A 20,543-nucleotide genomic window follows, 5' to 3' on the forward strand; every position below is an offset into this window, starting at 1 on the left:
ATTGCAGACATTTTTCCTTTTAAATTATCTTCTATTCACTGAAAAGTTTGAATTATTGGAATAACAGTGTGCAAGCACAAAACAAGTTGAACTACCCTGTGCAGAAACTCACTATCGTTTCAACAAAAAGTGTCAGGAAGTGCGTAAGTAATAAAGACTCCACCTGAGCTCCGTTTCAGAACCTTTACTTTGAAGCACTGTAAAACATGCAGAAATAAAGCATGTCAATTACAGGATAACTTACAGAAGATACAAAATCATTTCTTTGTGACATTCAACACAAAAAAATGCTGGAGCTCAATGCAAGTTTACATTGAAAATCGCATATACAATATGCACTAGCGATTAGCATTAGCGACTTTAAATGCCTATTTCGGACACCTCCAAATATTAGAATTAAGTAGACAACAAATATGTGAAGCATAAAATACAAAGGCAAACACTTTCCGGGGCTCAACAAAAGACAAGACTGACACATTCAACCTGCTGTATTTTTTTGAAATCGGGCCTGTGGCTCACTTTTAGGTGGCAACCCAGAGGTTGAGAATCATTGGTTTAATGCATTTTAAAGTGTTTATTTCATAGCTTTGCCTTTGTCAAGTTGCTTTTTCCACCGGTAGACAAAAATGCATTTATGTTCACATTTCCCTCAATTGGCAGTCTTCATGCTTGTTTTTGGACTATGGGAAGAAACATGAATATGGACGCATTGAACCCATTGGCTGAGAGGCAGACATGCTAACCACGCACACATACAGTGGTGTGAAAAAGTTTTTTGCCCTCTTTCTGATTTATTTTTTTGGAATGGTTGTCACACCTAAATGTTTCAGATCATCAAACTTATTTTAAATATTAGTCAATGACAACACAACTGAAGACAAAATCCAGTCTTTCAATGAAACTTTTTATTATTAAGGAAGAAAAAAATCCAAACCTACGTGGCCCTGTGTGTAAAAGTGATTGCCCCCTAAACCTAATAACTAGTTTGGCCACCCTTAGTAGCAACAACTGCAATCAAGCATTTGTGATAACTTATAAGTGAATTGCAGGAATTTTGTCCCACTCATCTTTGCAGAATTGTTGTCATTCAGCCGCATTGGAGGGTTTTCCAGCATGAAGCACCTTTTTAAGGTCATGCCACAGCGTCTCAATAGGATTCAGGTCAGGACTTTGACTAGGCCACTCCAAAATCTTCAGCCATCCAGACGTGGACTTGCTGGTGTGTTTTGGATCATTGTCCTGCTGCAGAACCCAAGTTGGTTTCAGCTTGAGGTCACCAACAGATGGCCGGACATTCTCCTTCAGGGAAAAGGCTTCTTGAGACGTCATCTGTACTTCTGTGAAGAAGGTGTCGGACGTTTCGCTCCTCATCCGAAGAGCTTCGTCAGCGAACTACCAACAAATCCTTCAGGATTTGTTGGTAGACAGCAGAATTCATGGTTCCATTTATCACAGGAAGTTTACCAGATCCTGAAGCAGCAAAACAGCCCCCAGACCATCACACTACCACCACCTTATTTTACTGTTATGTTGTTCTTTTTCTGAAATGCAGTGTTACTTTTACGCCAGACGTAATGGGACACACACCTTCCAAAAAGTTCAAATTTTGTCTCATCAGACAACAGAGTATTTTCCCAAAGGTCTTGGGGATCATCAAGATGTTTTCTGGCAAAACTGAGACGAGTCTTGATGTTCTTTTTGTTTGGCAGCGATTTTTGTCTCTGCCATGCAAGCAGTTTTTGCCCAGTGTCTTTCTTATGGTGGAGTCATGAACACTGACCTAAACTGAGGCAAGTGAGGCCTGCAGTTCTTTGGATGTTGTTGTGGGGTCTTTTGTGACCTCTTGGATGAGTCATCATTGCGCTCTTGGGGTAATTTTAGTTGGTCGGCCACTCTTGGGAAGGTTCCATGTTTTCGCCATTTGTGGATAATGGCTCTCACTGTGGTTCGCTGGAGTCCCAAAGCTTTAGAAATGGCTTTGTCACCTTTTCCACACTGATAGATCTCAATGAATCTCACTTAAGTTATGTTTTAAATGTTCATTTGCTCATTTCATTCGTTATTTATAATTGTTTAGCAATGTTTTCTGCATGTAAAACTATAATTATTATCTTATAAATGTAGTTTTTTAAATATTTTGGGATGTTTGAAACGGATGAATTTACATTACTGCCGATACACTTTGAGTTTTGTCAGACCTTTTGGAACAAAAGACAAAGACAGAGCTACCACTGCATATGAAAAATATCTCCAATGTATCTCTAATGTTTTCTATGGGGAAAAAACATTGAATTAAAAATAAACATATGCTTATTTATATATTATATAGAAATATGTTCTTATACTGTATATGCTTATATTGTATGTCTATTTTAATTATTGTTTTTAGAAATAATTTTTTTTTTTTAAGACAAGACAACTTGAAGTGTACTGGTTGTGTAATACACACGCATGCACGCACGCACACTTTTATAACTTCTAGTTGTGCAACCAAACTCCTTTTCAACTGCGTGCACATCTGGTCTTCGTTAACTCTGCACTGAACACGCCTCAGATGGCCGTTTCACACTGCAAAAAAAAAAAAAAATGACATGATACTAATGCGGCTGTATCATTTTTATTTCTTAATATTTCTATTTTATTTATTTATTTATTTCATCCTTTGTTCAGCATGTGGGGACACAGTCTGGAAGACAAAGAGAGACGGGTTAAATTCCACCGTGCGCTGTTAGATTCATCAGCACAGTCTTGAATAACGCCTTGTCGGCTAAGCTGAAATTGATGATTGTTACACAAGCTAACACGCGTCAATGTGCCGCCTTTTGGGGAGCGAGGGAAGGTCAGGACAGCCCCCAGCATGTCTCTCTCTTTCTCTGTACGATGATATAATAGATCATTTTTACCACTTACAGATAGGAAAAGTGTTTTGCTTGTGAAATATTTTCAATAATTTCATTTAAATGGAAATTGTGCACAAAAATGCATGCATTTGGCTAAATCTCATATTTCTTGTATCCAAAATCAGTGGCGTTAAATTAACTGTAAAATGCAATATAACCTGAAAGTAATCAATAGACCCCTTTACACCCTTTTAATTTAATGGGATATAAATTAATATAGGCTAATATAGGCTAATTGACCCGAATATAAGACAACTCTGAATATAAGACGACCCCTCTTTTCCAAAAGCTGTTTTTTATCAAAGTATTTTAAAAATGCAAAATTAAACTAAATGTATCTTTTTTTGTTTTGTTTTTTTCTTTTTCAGATTTTTTTCTAAGGCAAAAAATACCGTCTTATATTCGGGTCATCACGGTGACAACTACTGTAGTCCTGCAAAATATTACAGAAAAACTTACTGATTTTGTGATGCTGGTCCACATCACGGCAGTGACCTAAAGACGACATTTGCATCTTGGTTAATGGCGGCAACATTAACAGTCAGTTTAAAAAAAAAAAAAAAAAAAAAACTGCAGAGTTAACCTCAAATTTCTGGCAAAAAATGCCGAAAAAATCAAGCGAAAACTTGGAATTCAAATCATCATCTCGCCAACAAATCTGGTGAGACAAATGACATAAATGCCACATTTTTACTGCATTTACTGCTGTGTTCTTATGTCACAAAACACATATTACTTCAAGCAATACCTATAAAAGGCCACTAGGTGACAGTGTCACTCTGCAACCTTCAAAGGATTTCTAGTTTTACTTTATTTTAGTTGACTTATTATACAGTGGTTATTCTCTTATACTTACTGGTATACATTTTTAAATGCTAATAATTCCACATTACATATTTGGAAGTTGGAGAAATACAGTGGATTCCCACACATTGGCGATTCAGCATTTGTGGATTTTTGGTTTAAAAAAAAAAAAAAAAAAAAACGTATCCGGAAATAGGCAATTTTTTTCAGATTTCGCACTTAGTTTGGTGGTTCTTAAACACACCATAGTTGTGTGCTTCATTATGCAAAAGTTGATTTGGCTGCGGAGCTTTGGCAAGCAGTCCGGCCTCAAATCATTCATTAGTGGTGGGTACCTATACATTTTATTCTTTAAATGCATTTAATAAGGCATATTTAGGGCTTAAACCTGGATCATGTGAACAACGGTAATTGAAGAGAGAAGGGGAGGGTTCTGGCGCTGAATTTGTTTTAAGAATTACAAGTCACTTTTATTGCAACTGTTGATTTGAAGTCAGAGGAGAACGTCAATGGCAAACTAGCAGGAGGAGTTGGAGGGGGAGGAGTGAGCCATGTGTCAAAAATAGACATTTTTATGGGGGTATCAATCGTGTTTTTTCACCATCTGCTGGACATAGCTCCTCGGAAAATAAGTTCATTCATTTTTTTTTTTACTTTGGAGCTTCCACTGCATTTTTTCATCTACTTAATATTATTATCATAAATCTCTGATACAATGTTAACGTTTCTCACGCATGAGTATAATAAATAGATACAGTAGAAATCAGACATACTGTAGGTTGGGAAGGGGAAGAGATACGCCAGACCCAAGCTTTGCTTTTCAGCGAGCTGCTCAAACTTGCTCAGCATTGGTTCTGATAAGTTGTCAACAGATCTGCCTGGATGCAAAGCACAAAAACAATTTTACCGGTTTTGTCTCTTCATTTGAAAGTGAAAGAGCGGAGCTTACCATAGAGTTTCATGGTGATCTTGCCCTGTTTCTGGTAGTACAAGATGGCGTAGGAGCTGTAGTCCGTCTCTCCAATCACGATATCGGTGTTCAGCTCGGCCCGAGGTCCTAGTAGGAGGACAAGGAGGAGGAATATTACACAGATGCATCCAAAATAGTACAGTCATAATGTATTACTTTAACAACAAGATTGAAAGACCTGGAAGTGTCAGACGTCCAGGGGTGGGGGTGAGATTGTACATCTGCAATATCTCCCAACACTGATGGTTACTGAGGAATGAGAAGAGCAGCTGTTGTTTAGACAGCTGGACTCACAGCAGTGTTTGTTTATCAGTCAACAAATTTGCAGAGATACTTCAACCCCGATATCCCTTATTGTACTCACTGACGCGTTTTAGTGCTAACCAACAGCGTTTGGTCCGAGAATGTGAGGGTCATGACGGTGGGTTCCACCTTGGTTCCATGGTTGATCAGATAGGAACATTTGGAGGCCGTGTTGAGAAGGTACCATGTTCCTGTCATCTTATACACACCATTGGAAAGAAAACATTAAAACAATATTGATAACATGGTCCTACTTTGTTGTCATGAAGCCACTGATATTACTGATATCTCCCTATAACCTTTTTATTCCCATTTAAGATAATAAAACTACTAGAATCTGTAATAATAGTTAAAGAAATTACTACTAATAATAATAATAGATGGTAATATTGCAGATCTGGGTTTGAATGTCCGTTGGCCATCTCTGTGTGGAGCTTGCATGTTCTCCCCGTGCGTGTGTGGGTTTTCTCCGGTACTCCGGTTTCCTCCCACATTCCAAAAAAAAACCAAAACATGCATGTAAGGTTAATTGGCGATTCTAAAATTGTCCATAGGTATGAATGTGAGTGTGAATGGTTGTTTGTCTATATGTGCCCTGCGATTGGCTGGCAACCAGTCCAGGGTGTACCCCGCCTCTCACCCGCAGTCAGCTGGGATAGGCTCCAGCATACCCGCGACCCTAACGAGGATAAGCGGCATAGAAAGTGATTGGACAAAATATTGTAGTGCGTACCAATAGTTTATACAAACAAATAATGATAATAAATGATAATACTGCATTTATGTGAACATTATTTATAGTAGAACGTTAGTAGTACCAACATAATCACTATAAAAAAAACTATAATGATTCTAATATGAAGAAGAATCCTAATATCAATATAAACATTTCATATACTGTATGTATGTCTGTATAATAAATATATAGGTATTGTACAATGTCATAGTACAATATTAAATTATTATTGATTTTGGCGTTATCAGTATACAAGTATTGTATTTCCATTTGAGATACTGTACTACAATGAATACTAATATGAATACGAATAATAACAATAAATAATAACATAAAGGCCATGTTGCATATAGATTTATGAGTACAATAATTATTATACTTATGTAGTGGTCCTGAACTTTACTATGTATGTTTAGTTTTGGAGTATTACAGTACATGTACGATGCAATACACCAGTGCAAACTAAAAGCACAACATTAAACATGAAATGAAATGAATACGTCTTCCACAGTGTCACTAAAACAAAGTAGAAGACGCCCATCTTCCAAATGTTTTATTTCCCCGTCCGCCATATTGACACACGTTACACAAGAATGGCCTTTTTGGCCAGACCCCATGCTGACTCTTGACTCTGAATAAGCAAACCTTTGACACAATTCTTTTTCAGCAGTCAAGCAGTTATTGTAACTTTCATCCAAAATGACCTCACCTGTTGTATGTCTATATTCTTTTGAGGTGGTGTCAGGTCAATAGGGTCGACCTTTGTCTTCTTGCGAGGTCGTCTTTTGGGTCTGGGCCGACTCTTTGCACCACCTACGGCCTCGCTGGTCCCCCAGAGACATAGGAACAGCAACACTGCCAGGGTTAGTGTACACCTCCATACGCCTGTCATCTTCTTCTTTCTTTCTACGTCTTCTCTGCGGTGTGTGGTTCCCACAAAATAACAAATAATGCAAGAGACAAACATTGTGGCAATGGGGGGATGACATGTTCAGTTAAATATTAACTGGCATGATGATATGTGGGGTTCTAGCCGCTAGGGGGCAGCGTTAACTTTAGTTCTGAGCAGATTGCAAATACATTTATTAAGGAAAAGCTTCAAACAAGTGATGCAAACGGTTTAGAAAAACAATGTTGTGGGTCATTTTCATTGAAAATACAGAACCACAATGTAGATGATACATCATAAACGAGATGATACAGTATGTTGCCAAATGTTGTGTCAGTTCTCCTCATCCTCTCCAGCTTTGTTGTTTTCTCTGGGTTTAAAGTTGAGGGCTGCGCTGTTAATACAGAACCGCTGACCAGTCGGCTCTGGCCCGTCCTCAAATACATGACCCAAGTGGGCGTCACACTGCAAGATAAAACACAACATGCGTTAGTCAGAGCACACAAAGCTACGAAGAAGTGCAGAAGCTAAAGAAGAGCGCACGTTTTTACAAAGAATCTCTGTGCTGGCGCTACCCAGGCTGTTGTCAGGGCGACGGATGATGGAGGAGTGGCTTTCATCTCGCTCCCACGTCCCATGAGCCTCCTTGAAAGCTGGCCAGCCCGTCCCAGAGTCATACTTGGACTCTGAGCTATGACAACAAGAACAATATGTAAAAATATAAGGTGTAATTCATCCTAAGAAAATTTTTATCATAACTTCAATAATGCTTATGAATATTCTCATTCATCATTCATTTTATTCTCAGAACACTAAATCGATCGGAATTGGGCTGTTCAGGGTGTCTTAGAGGACATTTCACCTCTTATCTGAGCAGGCTTCACCAGTTCTTGCTTAAAGGCTAGATAGGACAGCTCTAGTCAAGAGACTCTTGAATTGGTCACAGCTGGGCTGTTCAGGTTGCCTTAGAAGATGGTTTGCCTCTAACTCGATCAGGCTTCATCAGTTCCTGCTTAAAGACTAGATAGGACAGCGCTAGTCTAGAGATTCTTGAATTGATCACAACTGGACTGTTCAGGATGTCTTAGAAGACGTTTTGCCTCTCATCTACGAAGGCTTCATCAGTTCATGCTCAAAGATGAGATAGAACAGCTCATGCTCAAAGGCTAAGTAGGACAGCTCTATTCTACAGACTCTAGAGACATCTCTAGTATAGAGACTCCTGAATTGATCACAGTTGGACTGTCCAGATTGTCTTAGAAGACATTTATTTGAGTAGGCTTCAACAGATTCTGCTTAAAAGCTAGATAGGAGAGCTGTAGTCTAGGGACCCTAGAGACAGCTCTGGTGTAGAGACTATAGAGACACTTGAATCAGTCGTCACTGGACTGTTCAGGATGTCTTTGCCTCACATCCAAGCAGTCTTCATCAGTTAATGCTCAAAGATGAGATAGAACAGCCCTGGTGTCTTGATCCTCTACAGACAGCACTAGTCTAGAGAATCAAGGGACTAATCTTGAGATTAGAGTTGTCCTATCATGAACTGATGCAGCCTTCTCGGGTGAGAGGCGAAACATCTTCTACGACAACCTGAATCGTGTAGTTGCAATCGATACAATGCCCTGAGAATACTTAAATAATGTGTCCTACAGCCTGCTGTATTTTCATCTTTAAATAATGGATGCCAAGAGTTACCTGAAGAGTGGAGAATCACAGCAGACACAATGGTACATCCCCACTTCATAGTGATTCAGGTAGATCCCACTAAAGGGCTGAAGGGAACACATGCAAACATGCTTTTAAGCCCAGCACCAGAATGTAATGGGATCTTGCCCTGCACACCTGTTTAAAGGGACCCTCTGCTGTTTCTACTACAAAAACACAAGTCAAAGATCCTCATTGTGAGAGGAACCCTGCTATTTTAAAGGACGTGCTGCAAAAAGACGCCCGTCAAAAACCTTTTATATGTCAGCAGCACCAGATTTGTTTTATATGATGCAGACAAATTGATGATCTGTGAAGTAACACCTGTACATGACAATTAATTTACACCTGGAAATGACTGTTGCAGCATTCTCGTGGTAAGCCAAAGGTTTGCGGTCATGCTGGCTGAGCATGACCTAGGTCAACAATATAGCCAAGGACAAAGTCCAGCTCCAACTGTGTTGACTTGTGTGTGAAGTGGCACATGTGACATGTGTCTTGTTGTGGACTTTTTAAGTTGCGTTCTGACACAATGCAACAATCCAGCATAATAACACAAGTGTGTGTGTGTTACTCACCAATTCTGTACCTCTCTCTCGAGTGACAACATACTGCTCAGGAGTGAGTTTCTTTTGCCAATCTATCGTCTTGTCATAGCGGGTGAGAGATTGCAGGCCTATGATATTACTTATGATTATTATGAATTTTAAATTAGTATGCCACTATTGTAGGAAGGAAATTCCAAATATGCGTTGAACTCAACACAATGTCTTACCTCCACTTGTGTGTACAGGTTGGACGAAGACCGGGATGCTCCGCCATGACAACAATGGCAGTCCAGCTCTCGAGTGTTTGGAAATAACAAAGATGCGAGTGACCAGACGAGACATGCTTGCGGTGTGCGGTCTTCAAGTCAAGTGCAACAGGCACTGGTGGTGAGTCTTCACGCCGCCACAAGCCCACACTGGCTTATCCTGCCTGTTAACTGGGTGACCCGGTCAGGAAGTCCGACTTGTTGCTCCAATCGAGGTCAAAGTGGACTGGGTTTACTGCGTTAATTGCTGGCCAAAGTCCAAAAGCTATTGAGCCGGAAAATATTTAAGATATGGTGCATAACACAAGAAGCACACCACAGACTGATTCCTCATATCCTGCGCATATAAATAACCTAATCGGTTCTACATGTGGTAACACTTAGACCATTGTTTGTTAGGTCTTCTGCATATTATACATATATATCCTTTATCTATATGCTTCTTAGCCTAGGATTTTTTATAATGTTCTTGACAAATGGACACAAGTGTCGTAATTTGTCACTCCAAATGACATTTTTCTTTTTAGTGTTTTGAATGGCATATTACCCCTGTTTTTGTCCCTAAAATTTCACAGTTTTTGTTTATCCTTGAGGTAAACATCAAACCCCCAAATATGAATTATAGTCAAACGTTATGTTTTGGCTGATTTATGTCTGTGACCTTGACCTTAACCTGATATGAAGATGATTATCCATGATTGCAAAATGATATACAGTAGAATCCCTCTTTTTGGGGGGGTTACTTTGCAAGACCACCAATGAATGGTGAAAAATCCCTTAATGTCTATTTTTGTCACACAGCTAAGTTTCACTTTTGCGTCTCACTGCAACTATGATGTGTCATATACTGTGAGTTTTCCCATTAAAAATCAAAGCAAAATTTATTATGCGCCCCCTATTGGTGGAAAATCATTTTGCATTTTTCCATGACTGAAACATCCTGGCTTTTCTAGAGGGTGACATGGCTCAGGAGTGGTTGTTTCCCAACTCCATTGCTGGTTCAATCCCCAAACCTCCTATAACCATTCAGATTATTTATACATTTCAGCATGCAGTATGCATTTTTACTTTCCATAATTCAAAATTTTCTGTGACATTTTTCCCATTGAAAATGATGGACAATTTCAATGTTGCCCCCTATTGTTGGGAATTCATTTTGCATTTAATATTACAGTAACATTCTGCTTATTGCAGAGGTGTACAAAGTGCGGCCCGGGGGCCATTTGCAGCCCGCGGCTGTGATTTTATCGGCCCGCAGCACAGTCTAAAAATGTAACTTAACAAGGAAACTTTAAAAAAAAAAAACAACAGCTGCAGCAAAAATGGGAAAATCAATCAAAAGTCAAAATATTAAAAGAGTTGTAATCTATCAAGGACAAAAAGCCATACTTTCACAATAAAGCAATAGTATAGCATGAAGTTGAAATATTAAAGAAAAACAATGAATAAAGTTGTAATTTTTGGAAACTTAGGTGAGGTGCAAATTTATAACATAGGAATAAAGTCAAAATATTAGGAGAAGAAAATATACAAGAGGAAAGTTTAAATATTTGGGAAATTATACAAAACAAAAACAACAGCAAAAATTTTACCTGAGTAAAGTAAAAATATTAAGAGAAAAAATATAGAAAACAGTTGCAGTTTTAGTAGAATAAACTTGTAAAATTAGGAAACATATCATTTTGGTAACAATGTTGAAATCAAGAAAAAATATTATTGTTTTAAAAGATATAAAGTTACAATTATGAGAAGAAAATTTACAAGAGGAAAGCTGAAATGAAATATTTGGAAAATTAAAACAGCAGAAATTTGAAAAAACAGCTGTAATTTTATGGGAATAAAGTCAAAATATTAAGAAAAAAGTCATAATCAAATGAAGAACAAAAGTCTCAATTTTACAAGAATAAACTCGTATTATTATGGAAAAAACATCATTTTTAGTAGCATTTCACGTATGTTACAAAGGTGAAATGCAATTTTTTTGAAATGCAATTTTTTTCTTGAGCTACATATACAAGTAGTTCTTAGCACATCTCTGTGTTGGTTTACAAAATATCAAAGTGGCCCTTGCATCCTTTCATTTTTCCGTATGTGGCCCTCGCTGGAAAAAGTTTGGACACCCCTGGCTTATTGTGTGCATAGTGGCATGGCTCAGGTCAGAGTAGTCGTCCCCCAACTTGATGGTTGCTAGTTTGGTTCCCGGTGGGTGAATAGATTTAAACACATTTCCAGGGTATTTCAACCTGCATTCTACTTTTTAGTTCAGCTTGAGCATTCATATGCAACTTTGACTGAAATTGCCTCTACTTTTAAGATAATGGTGATCAATGAAGCAGTCATCAAACAACTGTAGAGAAGCAAAGCAATATGATTGTCTTTTTTGTCCAAAATGGATCTTGAAAATGAGGTCTTACATCAATATGTCAATATTGTACTTTAAGCCAAAACAACAAACAGCTCGCTCAGTGTGTTTAACTGCATTATATTGTAGTTATTTTAGAGGGTTTTAGATGCTGTTGTTCAGAATGTGGAAAACTTAAGCATACAAAAATAGTGTCCTTAAACTCAAAATACAAAGGTAGAAAAAGCAAAATAATAGATGATCTTGGTGTTCTTTCATCTTGATTTTAGCTTTTACCTTAATTCTGTGTTTTTGTGTTTCCCTTCTCATGTACAGTCTTAGAAATCAAATTCATATAATAATCTATATACTGTTATATCGTATTGCAGCAGCGGTGTTGGCTCCTATTAAGTTTCCAGGCTGGTGCATGAGGTCAACAATGTAGCAACATGGCTGTATAGAGTATCCGTTGCTGGAGGGATCTTCCTTGTAGAGGAGTACTTCATTCCAAGCTCGGTTGTTGTCCCCTCGAACCAGAGTACACCTCACACCGATGCAATCGGCCAAGTACTGCATGAAGAGGACGTTTGTCAATGTGTGAACAGTCGGTAACAGGATCGATTTAGAGAACTGACCTTAAAAAGAAGTGCCCTGTGACAGTAGAACCCCTTGCTGATCATGCCGATGGGGACCACATTGCATTGCAGTTGGCATTTAAGCAGGCAGATGTGCAGCAGCCATCCGAAACGATGCAACTCTTCCTTCTCTGTTGCTCCACCCATGGCGTCGCATACACGCCTGATACACAAACACGTGACCGTCAAAAGTTTGGAGACACTTTCTCATCCAGTAACATGGTAGTGTCTCCAAACGTGCGACTGGTAGTGTATACGACTTCCCCTTGCATCACCAGCGTTTTCATTGCGAATGGAAGCTATTTTTCTGAGATTCTTATTTTGTTAGATGCCATCTGACAGGATTGTAGGGCACCGTATTTCTATTTTGAATGTCGGAACGTGCTGTTTTGTGTTGTGGTGGTGTGACGGTGAGACGATGCTGTGTGCCTCCCAAGATTCATGGCTGCTGTCCTTTACTGATATGAACCGATATTTTATTTTTATGCCAATAAAACGCCAAACACACTTGTGAGTTAATCTATTTAGATTCACTTACTTTTGAGGTCATTTTACCAGAAAATATTAGATGAGCTCCAAATGGTTTGACTTTTGGAATGTTCAGCTTTGGTGGTACTTCAGTGTAGTGTCTGAGTTCAACCTAGTAAATAGTTACCTTGCCAAAGCAGCACACTGCTCCGCCTCATCATTCAAAATCAGGATGGACTCTTTGACCTCTTTCACCAGAAGCTGCAATGAGATGTCATCCATCACCTTTCCTTGAGGAGACACGAACTGTTGTGCTCCATCCGCACTGTTCCTACGTAAAAAGAACCAGAATGTACTTTCCCTATGTTTTCCCTGCATGACTTGTATACAACGGAGCATCCGTACTCAATCGATGCGTTAACGGCAATGATGGTCAAGCGTTGGTTGACTGGCTCCATCGAAAGTTCCTCTAGAGTCAAAACTTTCTGACCAAACCAGAACTGAAATACAGATATTGTTAGGTTCCTAACTGATTCAGATAAAAAAAAAAAAAAACACAAGCGCACACACCTTCCCAGCATCAAAGAAACCATCAGTGATAACATCCGTGGAAGCCAAACAACCCGTCAGGCCATATTTGAGAGACAAGCTGGATTGAATGAGACTGTTCAAGGCAAACTCGCTGAACTTGGTCTTACTGTTCTCCGACTGGTTGATTTCGTGAAGCATTTCCAGCGCTCTGAAACACACAACAGTGCACCACAGAAGTATTGGGACACTTGCAATTGACGCAAATATGTCGTTGGTTGAGCGTCTCACCCAAATTTGCACATCGCCACAGCAGTGGGCTCATCCTTTGCACACACACAGATTGCCATGCAGGTGCAGCGCAGCACCTCAGTGTGAGTGGAACGCAGCAAATTGACCAGTGGCTCGAGACCATTAGCTCGCCGTAGCTGCAGTATGTTGGAAAAGACGAGAATATTAGATACTATACTGTATAAATATAATCTAAAGGATACTCCACAAGTGTGTTTTGCTTATTCTTTGCAGAGATGAGTCGTTGGCAAACAATCCGGCTTTTCGAGTTGGCACTTTTGAAGTGAATCCTGCTGAAAAGCCGACACTTTTGTGTCGCTTTTAACAAGTCAGATTTTTTTTCCCGTCTGTTTTTCTGTTAAAGCCATCCGTGATTCGTCAAAATGTGCTGCGCCATAAGTGAATGGGAAGTCAGGATTTACACACACAGCACACAAACAGGAGGGAGGGAGACGAGCAAGTACTAGAACGTTGCTACAGAATGAGACGCTACATGCTGGAGAGTTTCGGAAAATGAGCATGTGTTTTATTTGTTTTTTTATCTCAATCTATTCCATATTGAGCATACAAGTAAAGCAATATAAATAATAAACATTTGATATACAGTGACCCCTCATTTATCACTGTTAGTTGGTTATCCCAACCGTGATAAGTGAAGTAGGATTCCTTATTTAGGAGATCAAGCATAAAAAAAACAGTCTACCACCTGCTAAATACGGTTTTGTAACATTATTAGAACCCTCTAGACATGAAATAACACATTCTTACACTCGTATTACCCAATATAGAAGACATAATAAGAGAAAATAAGACCTAAATAAGACTTGTGCTTGTGTGTGCTGCGGTCAGTGTGTTCTCGTACTCGGGAAGCTGAGTGGGGGCGGACAGCTTGGCGTGAGTTATGCCTGCAACAGTGGCTCGTGTTAGGGATTATTGTGCCTGTTGTAAGATAATTCAAACCTGCAATGAAAGCCTGTTTTTTGTCAATCAATTCTGGTGCGTGTGTCTCACCGAACATTACAGTAACATTACTGACACATAGTGACCTGTGTAGAATACATATCACACCGTCTTTGAGTCTTCTGAATACCTTATTTTTGGATTTTAGTTCATTTAGCCATTTTCATGCTTGGAAATGCTTAATTTGGGCAAAAACAACATTTAATTAGCTTAAATATTCATATTTTACTAATAATCATCCGTATTCAACCACGAAACAGCATGATTTATTAATATATGTTTGAAAAACCGTGATTGAGTGAAGCTGCAAAATTCGAAGGGCGAAATGACAAGTAATTATATTACATGTTTGTCTTGAAAGGTTCCACTTTATGTGGGAGCAAAAGTGAGTTGATGCACATACACACTAACCTGTGCCCTGGCATCCGCGTGAAACGCCAGTTCACAGATACACAATGTAGCGTTGATCAGGATCTGTGCGTCCGTTGAGTGTAAAGGCTTCACCAGCGCTGGCATGGCTCCCCGTGACAACACATCGTATTGAATGTCCTCCTCCTGTACTGCTAACCTGCAAAGCATGGCTGCAGCATTGGCCACCGTTCTAGGACAGCTGTCACTGAGTCGCTTCACAAGGCGCTTAAGTCCTCCTGCTTCATATAGTGCCCTGAAGATAACACAGACTTTAAAAAAAAAAAAAAAAGTTTTCCAATAAAAGGCAGCTTGCCATTTTGTCTCTCTCTTACAAAGTGTTGAGTTTGTTTCCAGATGTGAGGTTGGCGAGGGCCTGGAGCGCTTCCCCTCTCAACACCAAATTCCCATTGTTTAGTAACCGTACCAGAGCAGGGAAAACATCTGAATCACACAAAAATAACACTAAAATCACATACAGTTCTGCTGGGAATGTGAGTGTTATATATTTTTAGTGTAAATGCTGTATTGACCAGCATGTAAAACAGCCCCGAACATAATAAAGTGGTGTATGTGTGTTTGTGCTACAGGACGTTTTCACATATATATCTGTAACAAGGCCTGTCTTCATGAGACTTGTAATTTATATTTGGGACAGTATGGTACCTAAATCCCTGAACTGTTCTTTGCTGGCCAGGAAGGAGCTCATGGCAGCCACAGCTTGACAAGCGTATGTTTTCTCACAATCGTTGCCCTCCGACAGGAGATCCACCAGAATCCCCTCGACGTTCAGCTCATGGAGAGCTTTGTGACTGTCGGCTGCATACATGAACACAAGTCCAACAAATAAGACTAGCATCACTAAAATGGCAATGTTTTGTTCTGTGCTTACAGTGCTGAGTAGCCTTGGAGACACATTTAACAGCAATGGAGTAGATTTCTTTACTGACGCATTTAACAGGATCGGACTCTATTTCCGGTAGTTGAGGGGGAAGAAGAAGCTCTACCAGCAGGGTGAGTCCTCCTCCATTCTGGATTAGCTCTAAGTTTTCGCTATCACTTATACAGTTAGCAAGAACCTGCAAGGTCTCAAAATGGAGGTCATCCAAGTTCTGTGAGGGATAGAAACAGTCGGAGTCAACAAAGAAGCAACACGAAGAAGAGATTCACAAAGTACCAACCACATCTTTGAGGATCTCCACGAGCTTAACAAGTCCTTGCTCTTTTCTTAGAATGCTGTGTGACTCTTTATCAGCTGTGACCTTTTGTAGTGTTTTTAAAGCCAGCTGCTGAATGACAGCGTAGGGTGAATCAAGCAGCTCCAGAAGGATCGGGATCCCGCCCAACTCGCGTACTGCAGAGCAAAATTGGCTGTTCTTTGTTGACATAGCAGAGTAGAGTCAAAAAGAAGACATTAAAAACATCCAAATACTGTATTTCAAATTAAACTTAGGAGTGAAAACCATCATCACGTGTGATGTCAGCAAATCTTGCGAGGCTTCATCGAAGTTGGCGTCTAACAATTTTACGTTGCTGTTGTATTTAAGCCTTTTCTTTGACTTTTTGGGTTTTTTTGTGATTTCAACAGAAAAGATAAAGCGTGTGATGATAGCAATAGAACTAAAGTCAAACTTCGGTGTTGGTACGCCACAGTTTTCGTCAAACATTTTCACCCAAATTTTGCCCCCCTTTTGGCACAGTATCGCACATAAGAAAGTAGTCCATTTGCCCTGTACCGCATCACTCCACAAAATGTAATTCCCAAACAAAGCACCCTACGCCAGTGATTCTCAACTGGTGTTTCAACGATTCTCAACGACCTGATGTCTGTGAATGCACCTTGCCTTCTTGTCTGTGCCGCTACAAGTGACACGGAAACGTTGCAAACAGTCGCTATAGAGATCAAATATTTGAAAAGTTTGAGTTTGAAAAAAGGGCCCAATTTTGACTTTTCCCTTCATTTGGAACATTGGCCTCAAGCTTTAGAATTTTCCTTATTTCCTTTATTGGGACATTTGGAGCCAATACAGTAATTTCTTGCGACTTCGCACTTCGAATTTCACAGCATCACTGTTGTCATGATTGTTAAAAAATACATGAATTAATCAATCATGCTGTTTTGTGGTTGAATACGCCCTATTATTAGTTTTATTTAAGCCAATTTTACATATATTTGCTTAAATTAAGCATTTTCAAACATATAAATGGCTAAATTAAGTAAAATCCAAGGCATTCAGAAGACACTGTCAAAGACGTGATGATATGTAGTATTCTACACTGGTCACTGGGTGTCAGTAGTGTCACTGTAATGTTCAGTGAGACACACAAGCACCAGACTTGATCACCGCAACAACAGGCTTGTATTCTAAATTTCAATTCTCTCACAACAGGCACAATAATCCCGACACAAGCTACTGTTGCGAATGTAACCCATGCAGATCTAAAATTCAGCTCTAAACCCCCGACGTCACTTCCTGTCCGTACCTCCACTTAGCTCCCCTTACAACGACTCTACAGTAAATCAAGTTTCATTTTGATTGTACTTGATTAGTATTGATGCCTGGGGACTCACTTGAACCAGGTTGTAGATGGTCTCGAGAGAGTTCTTCTGAATATCTGGTTCTATACTGGAGAGGAGCTTGATTAATGGCGGCAGACCGTTGTTGTCAACAATCTGGGCTGTGCAGCAAGGACCCACGGACAGAAAAGACAGGCACAGCGTCCCATTGTCTTGAATAACTGAGTCTTATTGGAGAGGGTGGAATACCATCAGTAAAACATATTGTGGAGATTGTTGAGAAGAGTTTGAGAGAACTAACCATCAAGTGATAATTTGTCAATGATTGATGGGATGATATCCATTTGTTGCAGGGCACCGACAACAGCACCTTTGAGTGACAATACAATTTAAATATCTACCAAATGAGCGTGCATGAATGTGTTTGACATACTGTTGGTGGACATTCTGCCCAGAACCATGAATGCATTGCGTCTGACCAACTCATTGCTGTGATTGACGAGCTGACGTAGCTGCTCCAATGCTCCAAGCTCCATCAGATAAACCTTTTTATCATCTACCGCCAGCAGGGGGAGACAAAACACAAGTATGAGTAGAATGGTGATAGAAAAAGCACCAATGCATGCATGTCGCAGATAATTCCCAGCACCTTCCTCTGCAAAACCGTAGAGTGCTTCACATGCAATAACCACAACATCGTCTTCGGGGGACCTCAGCAGAAGAATTACGGTTGTTGGTGTTTTGACGTTGACGTGAAGTGGCCCAAACTAGAAGACGACAGTTAGTATGGTTTAAGGGAAAAAAAGGTGTTTTTCAACGACTTAAGGTTCACACAAGTGTCTCACCGCGTCCTTGCACGGAGTATCACACTTTGACTTTCTTTCTTTCTTATTTTTGTCCATTGTGCAGCCTGTGAGTGTCTTTGTTGCACAGCAGCCACACTTGTGTAGCACCACTTCATGAATGTGTTTGGAGCCTGTGAATGCACAGAAGCGATTGAGTTTGGGGGCATTTTATTTTATTTTTTGGGAAAGAGCACCATTAAACGAGGAGGATTTAAAACACCGAACTTTTCCATAATTATCAACAGGGCGTGTAAGAGTCTGCGGTGAGAACAAGTTATCGTGACGTATGTCACCCGGGCAACGTCATCGCCTAACTTTGATTACTTTTTTGCACAGTCAGGTTACCTAATGACAAACAGGAAACGTACGTTTCACGATGACGACATATTTGCACTTACCCCCGATTTGAACCCAGGTATATCTTCGGATGAATCTCTTCACAATAATAACTATAATATATGCAAACGTCTGGGAGCAATAACGCAAATAGGAGACATGACTCACACAAATACACCTCCAGCTACAACTTAAGCTTCATGGTGCTGAATCATAACATTGGTTACCGAGAGCAACCGGTGCAGTAGGGACCGTCTACAAAGTGCAGGACCGAAAATATAGTTAAGTCTCAATATTCCAATAAATAAAGCAATAAATTCTCTTTTAGCTGTTTTTCACTTTAAACTGTAAATAAATAACATTTACCAACTCCACTTTAAATTGAGAGGCAGTCTGATTTATTTTGTTTCATACCAAACTGGAGTGTGCAGTGTGTGTAACTGTTCCACGCTACCTGGGAAACACTCTGCCCCTCTCAACAATTTTTGCATTGGGTCATTTTGACATTTATTAGAAAGTCTGTCACAGATTTAAATGTTAAAATATTAGCCTGATAAGTATATCAGGCTAATATTTTAACATATAGCCTGATAAGTATATCAGGCTAATATTTTAACATTTCCCTTCATTTTGGCTCATGATAACATTTGGCTTAAATGTTGCCAATCTTGGGGCATGTGGCTCAAATTTTGACATTTCATGAGCAGTGCTTCTCAAATAGTGGGGTCGGCCTTACTGGGGCGTGTGGTGAACTGTCAGGGGGCACGTGTCAGGCAGAGAGTACTTTCAATGTTACTACAGATCATCTCTTTTCCATGCCGCTTATCCTCATTGGGGGTGTGCTGGAGCCTATCCCAGCCTACTTTAGGAGAGAGGCGGGTACACCCTGGACTGGCACGTGGACAAACAACCATTCACACTCACATTCATACCTATGGACAATTTGGAGTCGCCAATTAACCTAACATGCATGTTTTTGGAAGGTGGGAGGACACCGCCACTCACGCATGTACAACTTTATCGTACTCAACATGCAGTTTGACTCTTGAATACACTTGTACGCTTCACAGCTCTCCATTTTGTAGCATTTTCCTGGTTTGCTTAGTGTTCAGTCTGAACAGTACAAATAAATAAACAGATATCAGTTTCTCAATAGTATTTCAAACTGGGGGGGCATGAAAACATTTCTGTCCCCTATGGGGGGCATGACAGTGAACCACTGCATTTAGGACATTGGGCCCAGATTTTTACATTTTCTTCCATTTGGGTCATAGTTTAACATATCTCTTCATTGGACTCAAACTTTTACACTTCCGTTCCATTTCCCATATTGAGACATTTGGTTATAATTTTGAAGTTTCCATTTAATTTGGCTAAAATTTTGACATTCAGATTTTGACATTTTCCTTCATTGAGGTCAGATTTTGGCATTTGCCTTATTGAGACATTTGGTTACAATTTTGACATTTCCCATTGATGGGCTCAGATTTTGATATTTCCCATATTGACACATTTGGCTATAATGTTAACATTTCTCTTCATTGGTCTTTGATTTCTACATTTCCCATATTGTGACATTTCCCTTCATTTGGCTCAGAGTTTGACATTTCCCGTATTGAGACATTTGGCCAAAATTTTGACATTTCCCTTCACTGGACTCAGATTTTGACATTTGCCTTATTGAGACATTTGGCTAAAATGTTGACATTTCCCATTTCAAGATTTTTTGTTACAATTTTGACATTTCCCTTCATTGAGCTCCAATTTTGACATTTGGCTAAAATTTTGACACTTCCCTATAGTGGGCTTAAATTTGGACATCTCCCTCAATGGGACATTTGGGTGACATTTTCCCTATTGGGACATTTGGTACGTGCATTTATATTTCTCTAAATAGGGCTCAAATTGTGACATTTCCCTTATCGGGACAAACATGTGAAATTTCCCTTTATTGGGACATTTGGCTCAGATTTTCACACACAAATAAACACTTAACCGGTACAGAACTTGGACCATACTGACAGTTTCAGTTACCATACAAAGAAATACTGAAGAAATGGGATACATTTATGGATCCTATACTCCATACCCTT

At 39.5% G+C, this 20,543-nt stretch overlaps 3 protein-coding genes across 3 annotated transcripts; all 3 read right to left on the reverse strand.

Annotated features, from left to right (window-relative positions):
- Positions 1 to 2,584: 2,584 nt before the first annotated feature.
- Positions 2,585 to 6,719, reverse strand: c8g (complement component 8, gamma polypeptide). Its single transcript, XM_054765038.1, has 7 exons — positions 6,423 to 6,719; positions 5,039 to 5,175; positions 4,853 to 4,923; positions 4,654 to 4,761; positions 4,478 to 4,582; positions 3,360 to 3,395; positions 2,585 to 2,686 (listed from the first exon to the last, which is right to left on the reverse strand). Exons 1-7 carry the CDS (start codon positions 6,678 to 6,680, stop codon positions 2,667 to 2,669), a joined length of 735 nt encoding a protein of 244 aa, XP_054621013.1. The 5' UTR covers positions 6,681 to 6,719; the 3' UTR covers positions 2,585 to 2,666.
- A 154-nt stretch (positions 6,720 to 6,873) lies between these two features.
- On the reverse strand, positions 6,874 to 9,321 carry msrb2 (methionine sulfoxide reductase B2). Its single transcript, XM_054765040.1, has 5 exons — positions 9,082 to 9,321; positions 8,885 to 8,982; positions 8,298 to 8,374; positions 7,146 to 7,293; positions 6,874 to 7,067 (listed from the first exon to the last, which is right to left on the reverse strand). The coding sequence occupies exons 1-5, from the start codon at positions 9,194 to 9,196 to the stop codon at positions 6,936 to 6,938; spliced, it is 570 nt and encodes a 189-aa protein (XP_054621015.1). The 5' UTR covers positions 9,197 to 9,321; the 3' UTR covers positions 6,874 to 6,935.
- Positions 9,322 to 10,896: 1,575 nt separating this feature from the next.
- On the reverse strand, positions 10,897 to 18,649 carry LOC129173833 (armadillo repeat-containing protein 3-like). The gene is made up of 14 exons (XM_054765031.1): positions 18,513 to 18,649; positions 18,115 to 18,245; positions 17,703 to 18,036; positions 17,324 to 17,639; positions 15,933 to 16,105; positions 15,418 to 15,863; positions 15,087 to 15,195; positions 14,755 to 15,007; positions 13,384 to 13,520; positions 13,135 to 13,303; positions 12,970 to 13,064; positions 12,752 to 12,895; positions 12,097 to 12,259; positions 10,897 to 12,031 (listed from the first exon to the last, which is right to left on the reverse strand). Exons 6-14 carry the CDS (start codon positions 15,608 to 15,610, stop codon positions 11,825 to 11,827), a joined length of 1,470 nt encoding a protein of 489 aa, XP_054621006.1. The 5' UTR covers positions 15,611 to 15,863; positions 15,933 to 16,105; positions 17,324 to 17,639; positions 17,703 to 18,036; positions 18,115 to 18,245; positions 18,513 to 18,649; the 3' UTR covers positions 10,897 to 11,824.
- Between the last annotated feature and the right edge of the window lie 1,894 nt (positions 18,650 to 20,543).

The sequence above is a fragment of the Dunckerocampus dactyliophorus genome, chromosome 21 (assembly GCF_027744805.1).
Source record: "Dunckerocampus dactyliophorus isolate RoL2022-P2 chromosome 21, RoL_Ddac_1.1, whole genome shotgun sequence".
NCBI lineage: Eukaryota > Metazoa > Chordata > Actinopteri > Syngnathiformes > Syngnathidae > Dunckerocampus > Dunckerocampus dactyliophorus.